The 13866-nt window shown below is 35.9% G+C and overlaps 1 protein-coding gene across 5 annotated transcripts in view; it reads left to right on the forward strand.

Annotated features, from left to right (window-relative positions):
• The first annotated feature begins 4685 nt into the window (after positions 1 to 4685).
• LOC127848627 (protein argonaute-2-like) overlaps positions 4686 to 13866 on the forward strand; it is a 77531-nt gene continuing 68350 nt past the window's right edge. For 3 of the 5 annotated variants that reach the window (XM_052381199.1, XM_052381198.1, XM_052381201.1), the window contains exons 1-3: positions 4710 to 4846; positions 11814 to 12121; positions 13569 to 13622. In XM_052381199.1, the coding sequence (XP_052237159.1) occupies positions 12058 to 12121; positions 13569 to 13622 (118 nt within the window). In that variant the 5' untranslated portion in view covers positions 4710 to 4846; positions 11814 to 12057. Of the gene's footprint in view, positions 4847 to 11813; positions 12122 to 13568; positions 13623 to 13866 lie in introns of all 5 variants that reach the window. The other 2 variants (XM_052381202.1, XM_052381203.1) reach the window with 2 other exon arrangements.

Consider the following 13866-nt stretch of genomic DNA (forward strand, 5'->3'; position numbering starts at 1 on the left):
TTTGTTGGTGACACAAAACCGAGATGCAATCTATCATGTACATCACATTATAATTATGATTTCAATCAAACGGTTTAAACTTCAACATACTTTTTTATTCAATTCACGTGTGTTTGTGTGCTGTTTTATGTTGAACTTATGAACGTTTTCCTTATTTTATTATTGAGTTTAATTCACGCAGTAGTCTAGTTAACAACAAAATCTTTTGTTATGTTTTACTAATCGAGCAAACTAGATTCAGAAAAGCCGAAAGTGTCCGGTAGACATAGAACATAACATGAGTGTCTGGTAGACATTGAGCATAACATGTGTGTCCGGTAAAAATATAACATGACATGAGTGTCCGATAGACAAAGAACATTACATGAGTGTCCGGTAGATAGAGAACAGTACATGAGTGTGTAGTAGGCATTTATCACAGCATGAGTGTCCAGTAGACATTGAACATAACATGAGTGTCTAGTAGACAAAGAACATAACATGTGTGTCCAGTAGACAAAGAACATTGCATGTGTGTCCAGTAGGCATAGAACATAACATGAGTTTCCAGTAGACATAGAACATAACATTTGTGTCCAGTAGACATAAAACATAACATGTGTGTCCAGTAGACATAGAACATAACATGAGTGTCCAGTAGACATAGAACATAACATGAGTGTCCAGTAGACATAGAACATAACATGGAAATGGTCAGTAAACATAGAACCTTCAATGAGCGTCAAGTTAATGTAGAGCATAACATCAGTGTCAAAAAATACAAAGAACATTACATCAGTTTACAATATACATACACCATTTAAGATGAGTGTCCAGAACAAAACATACGTGTCCAGATGATATAGAACATAAAATGAAGATATAGAACATAAAAACATTAACAGAAGTGTAAAAAATAAAGCGAAAATACATGTGTGTCCAGAAGCTATATAGGACATACCACGAGAATCCATTAGACACGGAATATAATATGAAGGGCAGACATGCTACTTAAATTGAGTAGTCAATTGACATGTTCAGTAGACATATGAGTTTCATGAAAGCATACGACGTGACATAAGTGTTCAGTGGGCATATTGCGCATAACTTTTGTGCCCAAAAATAATGTTTTAGAACACACTATGAGTGTCAAGAACAGTAAGATTATCATTAAAGTTTTATTAAATGATTTTTTTTAAAGTGTCATATACATTATGCAAAAAAAAAAAGCGGAAGAACACTTCTTACTAAAAAAAGTTAAGAATAGTCTGGATGAGTACGTCGAAGATACCACTTCTCTGCTTTTACTCAACGGTGATGGAGTGCGCGAGTATACACTATTGATGTTTTAATACACTGTATCTGAAAATATCTATCGTTAACGGAACCGGATAGTGCCATCTATAATCTCGCCCTTCTTTCATCAAGGGTGACACTAGACACACGAAGCGATACACGATATTTTGCGCGACAGTCGCGGCGACGCATTACCGGTATATTTTTCGCGACATTCGCGGCGACGCACGATATTTTGTGAGCACAGTCGCACGATATATTTAACACGATACATCGCCTTTATTATTTTAAAATAATATGATATCAAAAGATATATATACGACATGATGCACATGCTTGATGACGTAAACATATCCCCTTTTTGTCTCCCCTGATTTTTTGAAAACACGACAGTCGACAGGCGGTATTATTACAGCGATATTTGAACAGTACAAATATCGTGCGTCGCCGCGAATGTCACGCTAAATATCGAGTATCGCTTCGTGTGTCTAGTGTTGCGGTCTGATATTAGACCGCGATACACGAGATTTGGATAATATGGGCGATATTTGAATATTAAAATATCGTGCGTCGCCGCGACTGTCGCGCAAAATATCGTGCATCGCCGCGACTGTCGCGCACAATATCGTGTATCGCTTCGTGTGTCTAGTGTTGCCCTTGATGAAAGAAGGGTGAGATTATAGATGGCACTCTCCGGATTCCATAATCGTTTCACAGTTCACAGTGTCATCACTAAGTTTGTTCAGGTCAATCAAAGAGGGAACTTTTAAACACGGTGATAAGGCGATTACCACAACTATTCCGCTCACCGTCAAAATTTTATACTTCTGACAAAAGCTCCGTATCCTTCTGACGAAAAGAAACATGGCGGACGAAGCAATATCAGGTAAGTGGGTGACAAAATGTTTTATTATAAGACACTGCAAAATGATTGCCACTTGCGAAGCACTCCATCGATTTTCTGAATCAATATGTCGTCTACTAGTATTTAAAAGTTTACCAGTCGTGAAATATTTAGCATGACTTTGAAAAAGTGTTTACAAAAAGTCGTGTCGCGCTCGACCCCATTCGTACTTGTGAGAAAAAAAATAATAATCAGATGATTGTCGATGTGTCAGACCTGATGTGACAGACTTAAATCATTGTATATATATAAAAAGAACATGCCATACGAACCTGTTTGTTTCAATATCTGTTAAAGGCCTAATTTTTTTGTGAAAACATGCATCACTTACATAAATATCGATGCACCGCGTAACACTGATTATAAACACCTTATTTATATTCCGTTTCACTGAAATTCGTGGCACCGCTAACTTCTGCACATGGTTTTAAATGATAAGCTAGAACGAGCCATCGTGAGCTGAATTTATTTACGATAATCTTCCATTTATAAAAGTTACATGTCCCAGAATTGATTTTGAAAATGATGGCATACTTGCACAAAAAAAGGTTCACCGTGATCGATTGTCTTGCTTTCCAGTACGTGGAGGGCACATGTATAAGTGGAGGGCACATGTATAAGTCTCATGTTTCAATTTATCTATATTGTTGTGGTAAAATACTATCATTATTGATAATTATTATTTATTGATTTCAGATTCATAATCAGTAAAAAAAAAGATGTCCAGCTACGATTATGGAAAGCAAATGTTGGTGTTAAAGGAAATAATAAATTAAGTTATGTATAGTGTACAAAATGATGTTGCATTGGTTAAATTTACTGAAATATGAATTTGGTGTTTGTGGCCAAAACCAAAGATATATACCAAGGATGCTCTCGACTACTTATATCAGAAACGAAAGGGTTACAATTAAAAACACACTTTTTTGAGATTGTCTAAAGAAGCTTGTGAGTGCATATCTCCATAGATAAGACATTACAGCGCGGTCCGTTTTAACGAGATGTAAAGGGTTCATCATATATATTTATTTCCGTCAAGTATTAAAGAAACAATTAAAAAACCTACTTTTTTCAAAGTACATTGTTATATTTAGCACCCGGAGGAAAAAGTCTCCTTTTCTTATTTTTTGGTTTGTTCAAACATAAATTTGAACGTCTCTTCCTTCTGAGAGAAAAAAAATCAGATTAAAGCGGTGCCAAAAATCATAAAAATGCGGTGCTTTTACGGACATTGTTGAGCGGTGTTCATATTTCTATAATGTCAGTGTTGAGCGGTGCATACTTGCTAAGACGTGTAAATGGAAAAATCTCAGTTATATTCAATAAAGCATGCCTTAAAGGGATCTTTTCACGCTTTGGTAAATTGACAAAATTGAAAAAAGTTGTTTCAGATTCGCAAATTTTCGTTTTAGTTATGATATTTGTGAAGAAACAGTAATACTGAACATTTACCATGGTCTAATATAGCCATTATATGCATCTTTTGACGATTTTAAAACCTAAAAATTATAAAGCGTTGCAACGCGAAACGATTGAATAATTTGGAGAGTTCTGTTTTTGTCGTTAAATTTTGTGAAACTACGAAGATTGCTTATATAAGGTATAAAATACGTCAAGTATGTGTACTCGGCGGAATAGCTCAGTAGGCTAAAGCGTTTTTACTTCAGGACTCTGGCAGGACTCCAGGGGTCACTGGTTCGAAACCTGCTCCGGGCAATGTTCTTTTCCTTTTTTTAATTATATTCTTGATTTTTTACTGGAGCTTTTACGATCCAATGTTTACATTTATCAATATAAAGCATTTAATGAATAAGTTAAAAAATGCCAAAATCTGTGAAAAGGCCCCTTTAATGTGTTGTGAATTGATTCTTCTACCATAAAATACCGTTAACAAAAAATCTTTCATATTAATTGTTTAAAATCTGCAAAAAAATACGATTTTTCGCGTCATAAAAGTCACTTCTTTCACGACATGCTCAAATTGTTTTCACTATTTTGAAGTTAATAGCGACTCAATTTTGATACGGTAAACGGCAATTAGACGTAAAGTATATAATTCGTTCGATGGAATATCTTTTTCTTACCAACTTACCTTCTTTTCTCGTTTTGTTCTTTTATTTCTGGACTCGCCAAAAAGTTTTCGGCCATGTTTTTGACAGAAGGATACGGTGCTCTTGTAAGAAGTATAAAATTTCGACGGTGAGCGGAAAAGTTGTGGTATTCGCCCTATCACCGTGTTAAAGGTTACAGTTTTGCTGGAATTGTTTCGAAGCACTTGTAATTATTGTTCACTATGTTACACACTATGTTTTGATGGATATAGTTCTCGTAAGGAAACATTTTAAATCTAGGTTGTGATAATTATTGATCCATGTACATATTTTATGAAAATTTACAATTTTCAGAAGGAGTGTCAATAATTGAGCTCCTCAGTGTCCTCCCAAAAATATCGCAGCGGTAAGGGAGATAATGTTGCTTAGTTAGTTGCATCCCTTGATAGGTGGCGTTGTGTGTGTGTATGTTTGGACTTATTCTGTACGCATCGGACTGTTCCTTCCGCCATATTGCCATAAAAAAAAGCAAAAAGAGCGAAATATAGGGAACGATAAACATCATTTTGGCTTCAAAGAGCCATAAAAACTCACATCATGTTTCCGATTACACCAGGTAACGTTTGTGTGTCCAAAAATATCCCTCGTTGCTAGAATTTTCTTGTATTTTTTTAACAATGACAAACTGGAGAAAAACGATATGAAACAAATATCGCATTAAGTTAACAGACAAATACTTTGGGAATACAGTTCGTTGCCCTGTTCCGACGGGATTTTGACATCGACAGGTCAAATTGTTTCAAAACATTCAATGATAAAGAATGTTTATGCTGGGATATGTCGACCAATTACTTGCCTAAATTATCACAAAAGATTTATATGAAGTTCAAAGTATTTTTTCTCAGATTTGTTGATGTTTACATCGCACTATGTTGCCCTGTTCCGGTGCCTCTTTTCAGTTCCGACGGCTCACCGTTATTTTTACTTACCCGTAAAAATCACTAAAAGAGGTACATTAGGGGAATGCAAAACGTCTTAATATACTGCAGAAATAATATTTGCACAACTATTGGGGAACTGGCACCATGTTAAGTTACAAAATTGAAGACAGCGTTATAAAAGGCTATCACCAATTTAAAATAAGGCCTCCAATGCATACCGAGTTAAATATGGACTTAGAATATACAAATCTGCATGATGAAAATGCAGCATTAGTGTGGATTCCACCTATTGAGGACTTTCCTCCAGAAATGAGACAGAATGTTACAGACCAAAGTCGTTTCTTAAGATTGTATGACATTGCAGGATTGTCCATAGGCCATGTGCCAAGAGGACTAGCTGGTGCATTCAGAAAAATCATTGAATTGGAGGGTAAAATCACCGCTTTAGCCACTGGAGAGCCCTGCCCTAGCTTTGCACCCTGGCCAGCCCCAGAAGCAACAGGTGGGGGTGTGGTCATTCCATGTGACTACATCATCACCTGTGCAGAGAATGACTTTAATATCATCTCTGATGCCATAGATAGTATGCACGAGAAGGAGGCAATGAAGATACAAAAGACGTCAAATAAAAATGACGCAAAACAAAAAGTACATTTTTACATATAATTATGTGCATTGTCTTTTAATAATACAACATATGAACCATTACTATGACTTTATGTTTTTTTTTATCGTTATTACAATTATTACATGTAGCTACATAATACAAAGTAGGCCCATTTATGATACAAGCATTCCAGCTGAAAATTTAACTCAACTATGGATACACATTTACAATATCTTAAGCATACAAGACTTAGTGTATATTGTACAATGTGACAGTAAACTATTCCAGCAAAGTTACAACAGTGCATATTTTATTTAATAGACACACAAATGGCAAAATAATTCTACCCCTTCAGAGGTTAAAGCAGCCTTATCATAGTCATGGTCTTCGGGAATACAAGAAACATGGATCCAACTGTTGCATATATCACATTGAACCCAACCATCTGGATCCTCTGAAATTTTCTTACAAACAGCGCAATGATCTGATTTTGTGTTACATGAAGCATCAAATATTAATACTTTTTTAGCTTTACCCCTACATGACACAGGCGCTTTACCTTTAGAACTAGCAGTATGCGGTTTCCCTTTAGGTGGCAAAGGCTTTACTTTAAGACTTTTTAGATTTACACTTTTTTTTCTTTGTTCTGAGCCTTTACTTTTTCTTTAAGAAACTTTTTCTTAGCTGCCTGCTCTTTTCTTGCAAATAGTCTTACGGACTCTCAAAGCTGACGTTCTAATGCTTTCTGATGAAGTTAAGCAGTCTGGCAAAGTATCAGAACTTGTTTTCCTTTTCTTACTATAACTACAAGAAGGGAACACAAGGGCCTCCCTAACAGATGGTGACACAATGTCATCAACACCAGAACTACTGGTGCAATCAGTATTAACATCACAAACAAAAGATTAAGTTCTGAAACAAACTTGTAATAATTGGCAAACCATCAAAGTTCTTCACTGGTTACCTTAGCACGTGAATTTTCTAAAAATGACTCTTTCCGTATCTCAACTACATGAGAATTTCTGGCCATAAAGTTGTAGTGCAATGTGTAACTAGGTCTATCATTTTTAGCTCATCTATTTTTTGAAAAAAAATTATGAGCTATTGTCATCACCTCGGCGTCGGCGTTGGCGTTGGCGTTGGCGTTGGCGTTGGCGTCGGCGTCCGGTTAAGTTTTGCGTTTAGGTCCACTTTTCTCAGAAAGTATCAATGCTATTGCATTCAAACTTGGTACACTTACTTACTATCATGAGGGGACTGGGCAGGCAAAGTTAGATAACTCTGGCGTGCATTTTGACAGAATTATGTGCCCTTTTTATACTTAAAAAATTGAAAATTTTGGTTAAGTTTTGCGTTTAGTTCCACTTTTCTCAGTAAGTATCAATGCTATTGCATTCAAACTTGGTACACTTACTTACTATCATGAGGGGACTGGGCAGGCAAATTTAGATAACTCTGGCATGCATTTTGACAGAATTATGTGCCCTTTTTATACTTAGAAAATTGACAATTTTGGTTAAGTTTTGTGTTTAGGTCCATTTTATTCCTTAAGCATTAAAGCTATTGCTTTCATACTTGCAACACTTACTAACTATCATAAGGGGACTGTGCAGGCAAAGTAATGTAACTCTGACTGGCATTTTGACAGAATTATGTGCCCTTTTTATACTTAGAAAATTGAAAATTTGATTAAGTTTTGTGTTTAGGTCCACTTTATTCCTACAGTATCAAAGCTATTGCTTTCATACTTGCAAGATTTATGAACTATCATAAGGGGACCGTGCAGGCAAAGTTATGTAACTCTGACTGGCATTTGAACGGAATTATGGGCCCTTTATACTTAGAAAATTGAAAATTTGGTTAAGATTTATGTTTTGGTCCACTTTACCCCTAAAGTATCATAGATATTGCTTTCATACTTGGAACACTCACAAACTATCATAAGGGTACAGTAAAAGGACAAGTTGCATAACTCTGGTTGTCATTGTTACGGAATTATGGCCCTTTTTTGACTTAGTAACTTTTAATATATGGTTAAATTTTGTGTTTCGATCCACTTTACTTCTTAAGTATCAAGGCTATTGCTTTCAAACTTCAAATACTTACATGCTATCATGAGGTTACTGTACCTGGCAACTTTAATTTTACTTTGACCTTTGAATGACCTTGACTCTCAAGGTCAAATTATTAAATTTTGCTAAAATTGCCATAACTTCTTTATTTATGATTAGATTTGATTGATACTTTGATGAAACTACTCTTACCTGACATACCACAATAGACTCCACCCAAACCATCCCCCGTGCCGTCCCCTCCCCCCCCTCCCCCCTCCCCCCCTCCCCCCCCCCTATTTTTTTTTTTTTTTTTTTTTTTTTTTTTTAAGATCATCTCACAAATGACCACCACACCCTCACACTATACCCCCCCCCCACCACCCCACCCCCCCCCTAATTTTTTTTTTTTTTTTTTTTTTTTTTTTTTTTTTTTAAGATCATCTCACAAATTACCACCACACCCTCACACTATACCCCCCCCCCCATTTTTTTTTTAAAAATGGTTATGTTTGAAATACCGTCCAACCATCGCACCCAAACCCCCCCCCCATCGCCCCCCCCCCAACCCCCCCCCCCCCCCCCCCGGATTTTTTTTTTTTTTTTTTTTTTTTTTTTCGCTTTTTTGGAAGATAATGTAATAAATGTCCACAACCCCACACTATACACCCCTCTTCACTCCACTCCTCCCTCCTTTGTGATTGAAAATGAGAGTCCCTTCACCTTTAAAAAGAAAATAGATGAGCGGTCTGCACCCGCAAGGCGGTGCTCTTGTTTAACTTGTTTTTACGCTTGTCTTTTTTTAAGATACCTTGGACAAAGTCCAAAAATTCACCAACACCAAGGCCCATTCCTCTTTTGGACATCTCCGATAACCACATTGCCAGCTCTTCTTCCTCTTTTTTACTGAATATTGGCTGAGGCCTATTCCTTCTGTCTAAAGATACTTCACCACTCAGCCTATGCCTCAAGAAACTTTCTGACAAATCATGGTTCCTAGAAGCTCTTGTAATAGGAATACCTCTTCCTACATCTGCTAAGGCCTCTTTCACTCGAATCAATTTACCAGGTGATTTTCGGTATCCCCTCTTATATTTCAAAGTTATTTTTGTAACATTTTTCTGTGCTGGGCTCAAATGTTGAGCTTGCTTCCGGGAACTGCATTTACATTTACATGGAGTCCTGCAGTCTGACCAACTGCTAGAAAGCCTAAATTTTCCCATGTTCCTGTTGAAAAAAAAAAGAATAAATTTAATAAAAGAGAAACAGAAAATGATTAAAAAAGCATGGTGATATCGGATGTTAATGCCTGCTTACTTTCAATATTTATTGTTTGGGCCATACTAGGAGTCTATATCAACATATATACCGCCATGTGTTGGAAATATTTCAATAATCTCTTTCATATCAAAATATGGACAGACAGACGAACATAGATAGGATACTCAAATATTACTGGAGTCTGAGCAACTGACAATACAACAAAACAAGAGTTGTAAATTGATAATAAATTGTAAAATTGCAGGAATTTGCTAATTGCCCCTAAGGACACCCATCGCTCAATTAAACGTCAAATCCATCGGAACTGGTCAAAAGTTATCCATTTATTTTTGTTATAATTTCATTCAGAGAACATATATTGATTAACATCATATTTTTAACATATGTTGTCTGTACCTGTGCAATAACTTCTGCACTATAAAATTTTACCTGTCATGCCTAAGAAAAATTTGACATGAAACTCATTATTCAAAACGCCATTTTCCCGATTCTCCACCAAGTAAAAACAAGTTAACCTGCCATAAAGTATGTTGGGATTTTGTTACCTAGGATAAGGATTTCATGAATCATGTACTGCATGTTAAACAATGGCACGTGTGCGAATAAAACTAAACCACTTTCGATTTGTGGCCGCCGCTATTTACCGGAAAAACATTCGGACTCCAACGGAACCGGTGAAACGTCGGAACAGGGCAACGAACTGTAACAAAATGTAAAATATGCTTGAACAACATTAAGTTTAACCAGACAAATTAGGTTAAATATGGTTGTTTTTTGTTGAGTTGTGGGTAAAAAGATTGCATGAAATAATTTGATACAAAGTCTGCATATGATGAAATTCCTTGCAGAAAAAGTTATGCCAACCAAAAATGCGTGAACAACTGGTAAATATTGTACTTAATCATAACTCAATATGTTTGTGTTTTGTTCATATTGTCTTTCTAAGTAAAACAAAATTACTTATTTATTAGTATAATCGAATCATCGTTAAAATATTCAACTTCAGGAAGAAGACTGATTATACCTTAAAACATTTTGTAAAAGTGTTCTGTTAAATGAGAACTGTAAAAATGTGTCCCCATCAACTATGACATGAAAAGTACACAGTGTTCTCGAGTGTGAAAGAAGTTAGTAGACTCGCGAAAGTTGGTGTGAATTTTGAAATATAGCTACAATATCCAGAATTTTCATTGTTACTGAAAGATTTTTCAATTTTGGTGTGGTCTTGTGTTGTGGGGAGGAAACCCCAGTACCCGGATGAAACCCCACCTTTCTCGTATGATGACCACCAACCAAACTCTCATGCTGCAGGGGTCGGGAATGGACCCCAGGTCGCCTAGATGAGAAGCGAGTGTACCAACCACTGTGCTAGCCGGAGAGCCATTATCAGTGCCATCATTATCCATTATCAGTCCAAAACCTTTGAAATCCTGAACTTTTTTGCAGGCATGATGCTGGGTATTTTTTAATATTTTAATCTAAAAAGTAATACCAGGCTTTTGTCAATTGAAATCCCATTGCTCAGATGATTTATTTAATAAATGCACTCTTTTTTACAGATTTGTCAGTATCTTATATTTTGCATGTTGTAGCAAACAATCACACAGGAAAAAAAATCATGTTGTCAGAACAAATGTCATTTTAAACTCCTTGTAGCTTGTAGCAGGAAAATGATTAAGATACATTAATTAATGTGATGTAAGGTATTAATTTCCTGATATAAATGTGTAATTAAAGTAAATTAATTTATTATGCGTTTAATGACATGTAATGTTATATCCATGGAAACCTGTTTAAAGTTATCTGCCAACTTACAGATACATGAAATCTTGGTATGAAACAGCGCTTCCGTTAGCTTTTAAAAGTAGGAAGTCCTGACTTCCAAGCCTAAAATTGTGGACATCCCAGACATAAATTCCCATTTTTATTTCAGAATTTTTAATATACATACATGTTCCAACTCTATCCATTACCCGATAATCCAGTATTATTACGATTTCTATTTTCAAAACCAAAATATAGCCAATATTGACACCCGCAAACGTCGGCAATTTTACGCAAGTTGAATTGTGGGATGGGGGTATTCCCATTGAACATGCGTTAAATCACGTGACGCGATTGGAAAGCATAGAGCACTGTTCATATTTAGTAATTGCGACAAATCAACGACTGAATTTAAAATGTTTCTTGTACCTTCTTTCAGAAAAGTTAGCGTAAGTGAAAGCGAATTTCAGAGTATTAAAACACGTCTTTCTTTAAATTTAACCGAGTACATTTGTTTAAAATTGCGACATAACTCGTAAGGTCATTCATGCATGTTGACCAATATGAATGCATAGTTTCGCAATCTCAAAACGCGTTATTTAACTACTTATTGCATTATGTGTTATGGCCATTGATATATAACAAAATACATTATTCAATTTTAGTATTTTCAAATGTGTATAATCAAATGTGTTATCCGAAATCATTTCCAGATTTTATTATTCGTGGAAAGTTAAGAAAATTCTAGCAACAAATAAACATTTCTCGTGTATTTTGTGTACAGATGAAAATAATGTGAAAATTATACTTCATGTACAACATCACGTCAATTCTTCCTCGGGGAAAGCGTGGTCTTAAATATTTGATTGCTAAGTAATAAGTAAATAAAAACTTCGTAGCGCAGAGGTCGCTAAAATTATTGTATGCAGCTTCATGTAGGGTCGGTGTGTATATGGCTGCCTGAGCGCTGATTGGCAAATGGTCTTACCAAGAAGAATTTGATTGACAGCTGGAAAAATCAATATTGGCCACTCGCTGAGAAATTCATTGAAAACAGTAGCTCTTAAGCGGAGTTAACAGTCTGAATAACCCGATTTACTGTTGACATTTGAACATATTGTGTATTTGACAAAAGCGTACATGCGGATTATAGGACGTCCAAAGGACTTCCACCATTAGTATAATGGACGTACGACTGCCATTTTCGGGCGTAATTTACGACCGGACGTCCACTAACAGAAGCGCTGGTATGAAATGCAAATGTATAGTTTTTGTCTCGATTTCAATAATTCTTGTGTTATAGTTTTTGATAGATATGCAGCCAACAAATCCTGTTTTTATGCTCCCGGTAGGGTGGCATAAAGCAGTTGAACTGTCTGTCCGTCTGTTTGTCCGTCCAAAGATTTTAACATTGGCCATATCTTGCAATAATAAACATAGCAACTTGATATTTGGCATGCATGTGTATCTCATGGAGCTGCCCATTTTGAGTGGTGAAAGGTCAAGGTCATCTTTCAAGGTCAGAATTTAAAAAAACAAATCCAAGGGAAGTAGCAAGCTTTAAAGGAAGATAATTTCTATTTATCATTTGGCAGGAACAGATCATGTTCACAAGGGAAGTAATATTTTTTAAAGGGATATAATAATTAAAAAATCAGTCAAAGCGGCGCAGTAAGGGGCATTGTGTTTCTGACAAACACATCTCTTGTTGTATCAAACATTGTTTAGATTTTGCTTTGCATTGCTTGCCATATTTGCAGGTTTAACTTAAAGTTCAGATTCGAACATAGTGCACTCTACGTCTGTGTCCCAATTTCACATGCTATGACAAGCTGCTAATTAATTTATCATCTTAAATTGATGTAACTGCCCACTTAAAAACTAGCAGATAAATTATCAGAAATGTTCACCTTTCACGAGCGGCAGCAATTTGGTAAGTTAAGCTATATCTCAAACAATTGTTTCACATTTGGAGTGACTTTGTCCAAAGTCTGGTAGACTTTCACAGTGACTGGTTTGTAAAAATGGTAAGATTTATGATGTTTTTACGCTTTTTTATTCAAGCGTAATAACTGATATGTTGTGTATTATAACAAGGGTCAGTCCCTGCACATGTTTACAGAGTGTTGAAGTTATACTCTATTAGCTCGACTATTAATTGAATAATCTGCGCCATGCTACTCACCCAAATGTCAGCGTTGGCAAAATGCTCTGATAAACCCTTTCCCATGCAGAAGCATAGTGAAAATGGCTATGTGCAAACAAAACAGCAAGTAACTCGCAGTCTGTTCAGGCCTATGCTGTTTGCCGCTCAACAGTATTAAAGTGTTGAAAATGAAGCCTTTAAAACTTGAATATAGGAAGTTAGTTCTTAAATTAAATTTAAATCTAAGGGACTACAAATGAGTCAAAATACGTACTTGTTTCTAAGTGGTAATGGGTTAAGGTAAACATGCAACCATTCCATATCACTGTTTCTACTACAGGTATTAAATTTAAACTGCTCCATACATGTTTTTGGGGTCATTGTGTGTTTTCACTGACCAAGTTCCATGTCACTTTGGGCTTTGAAAATTATGTTGTTTTTTGCTTTTAACTACTCCATATCCCAATAGTCAAGCACGCTGTTTTAGGACAGCTGTTGTTCATTAATTTGTATGTTTCTGTCATTGGCGTTGTTTTGTTTTGTTGAAGGTACAACTATTGACAGTGGCTTCAAAAGTACCCTGTTGAACGGTACCATCTGTGGTACGTAGTACTTCAGGGCTCTTGAAGGCTATCCAATGCAACCCTTCTGCCAACAATTCAAATCTTACCATCTTTTTTTCCTAGCAATGGGTGCCAAAGAATTTTGTTTTTCAGTCATTTAAAGTTTTTGAGTCATTCCTTGTTTGACTTAAAAATGAGTACATTATTAATTTTGTACACCATATTTTAGGACAAATTGTGTACTTGTTCATTCTCTTTCTTTCAGGTCTACTGTCTCATGCTA

Source organism: Dreissena polymorpha, chromosome 10, assembly GCF_020536995.1.
Source record: "Dreissena polymorpha isolate Duluth1 chromosome 10, UMN_Dpol_1.0, whole genome shotgun sequence".
Taxonomy (NCBI): domain Eukaryota; kingdom Metazoa; phylum Mollusca; class Bivalvia; order Myida; family Dreissenidae; genus Dreissena; species Dreissena polymorpha.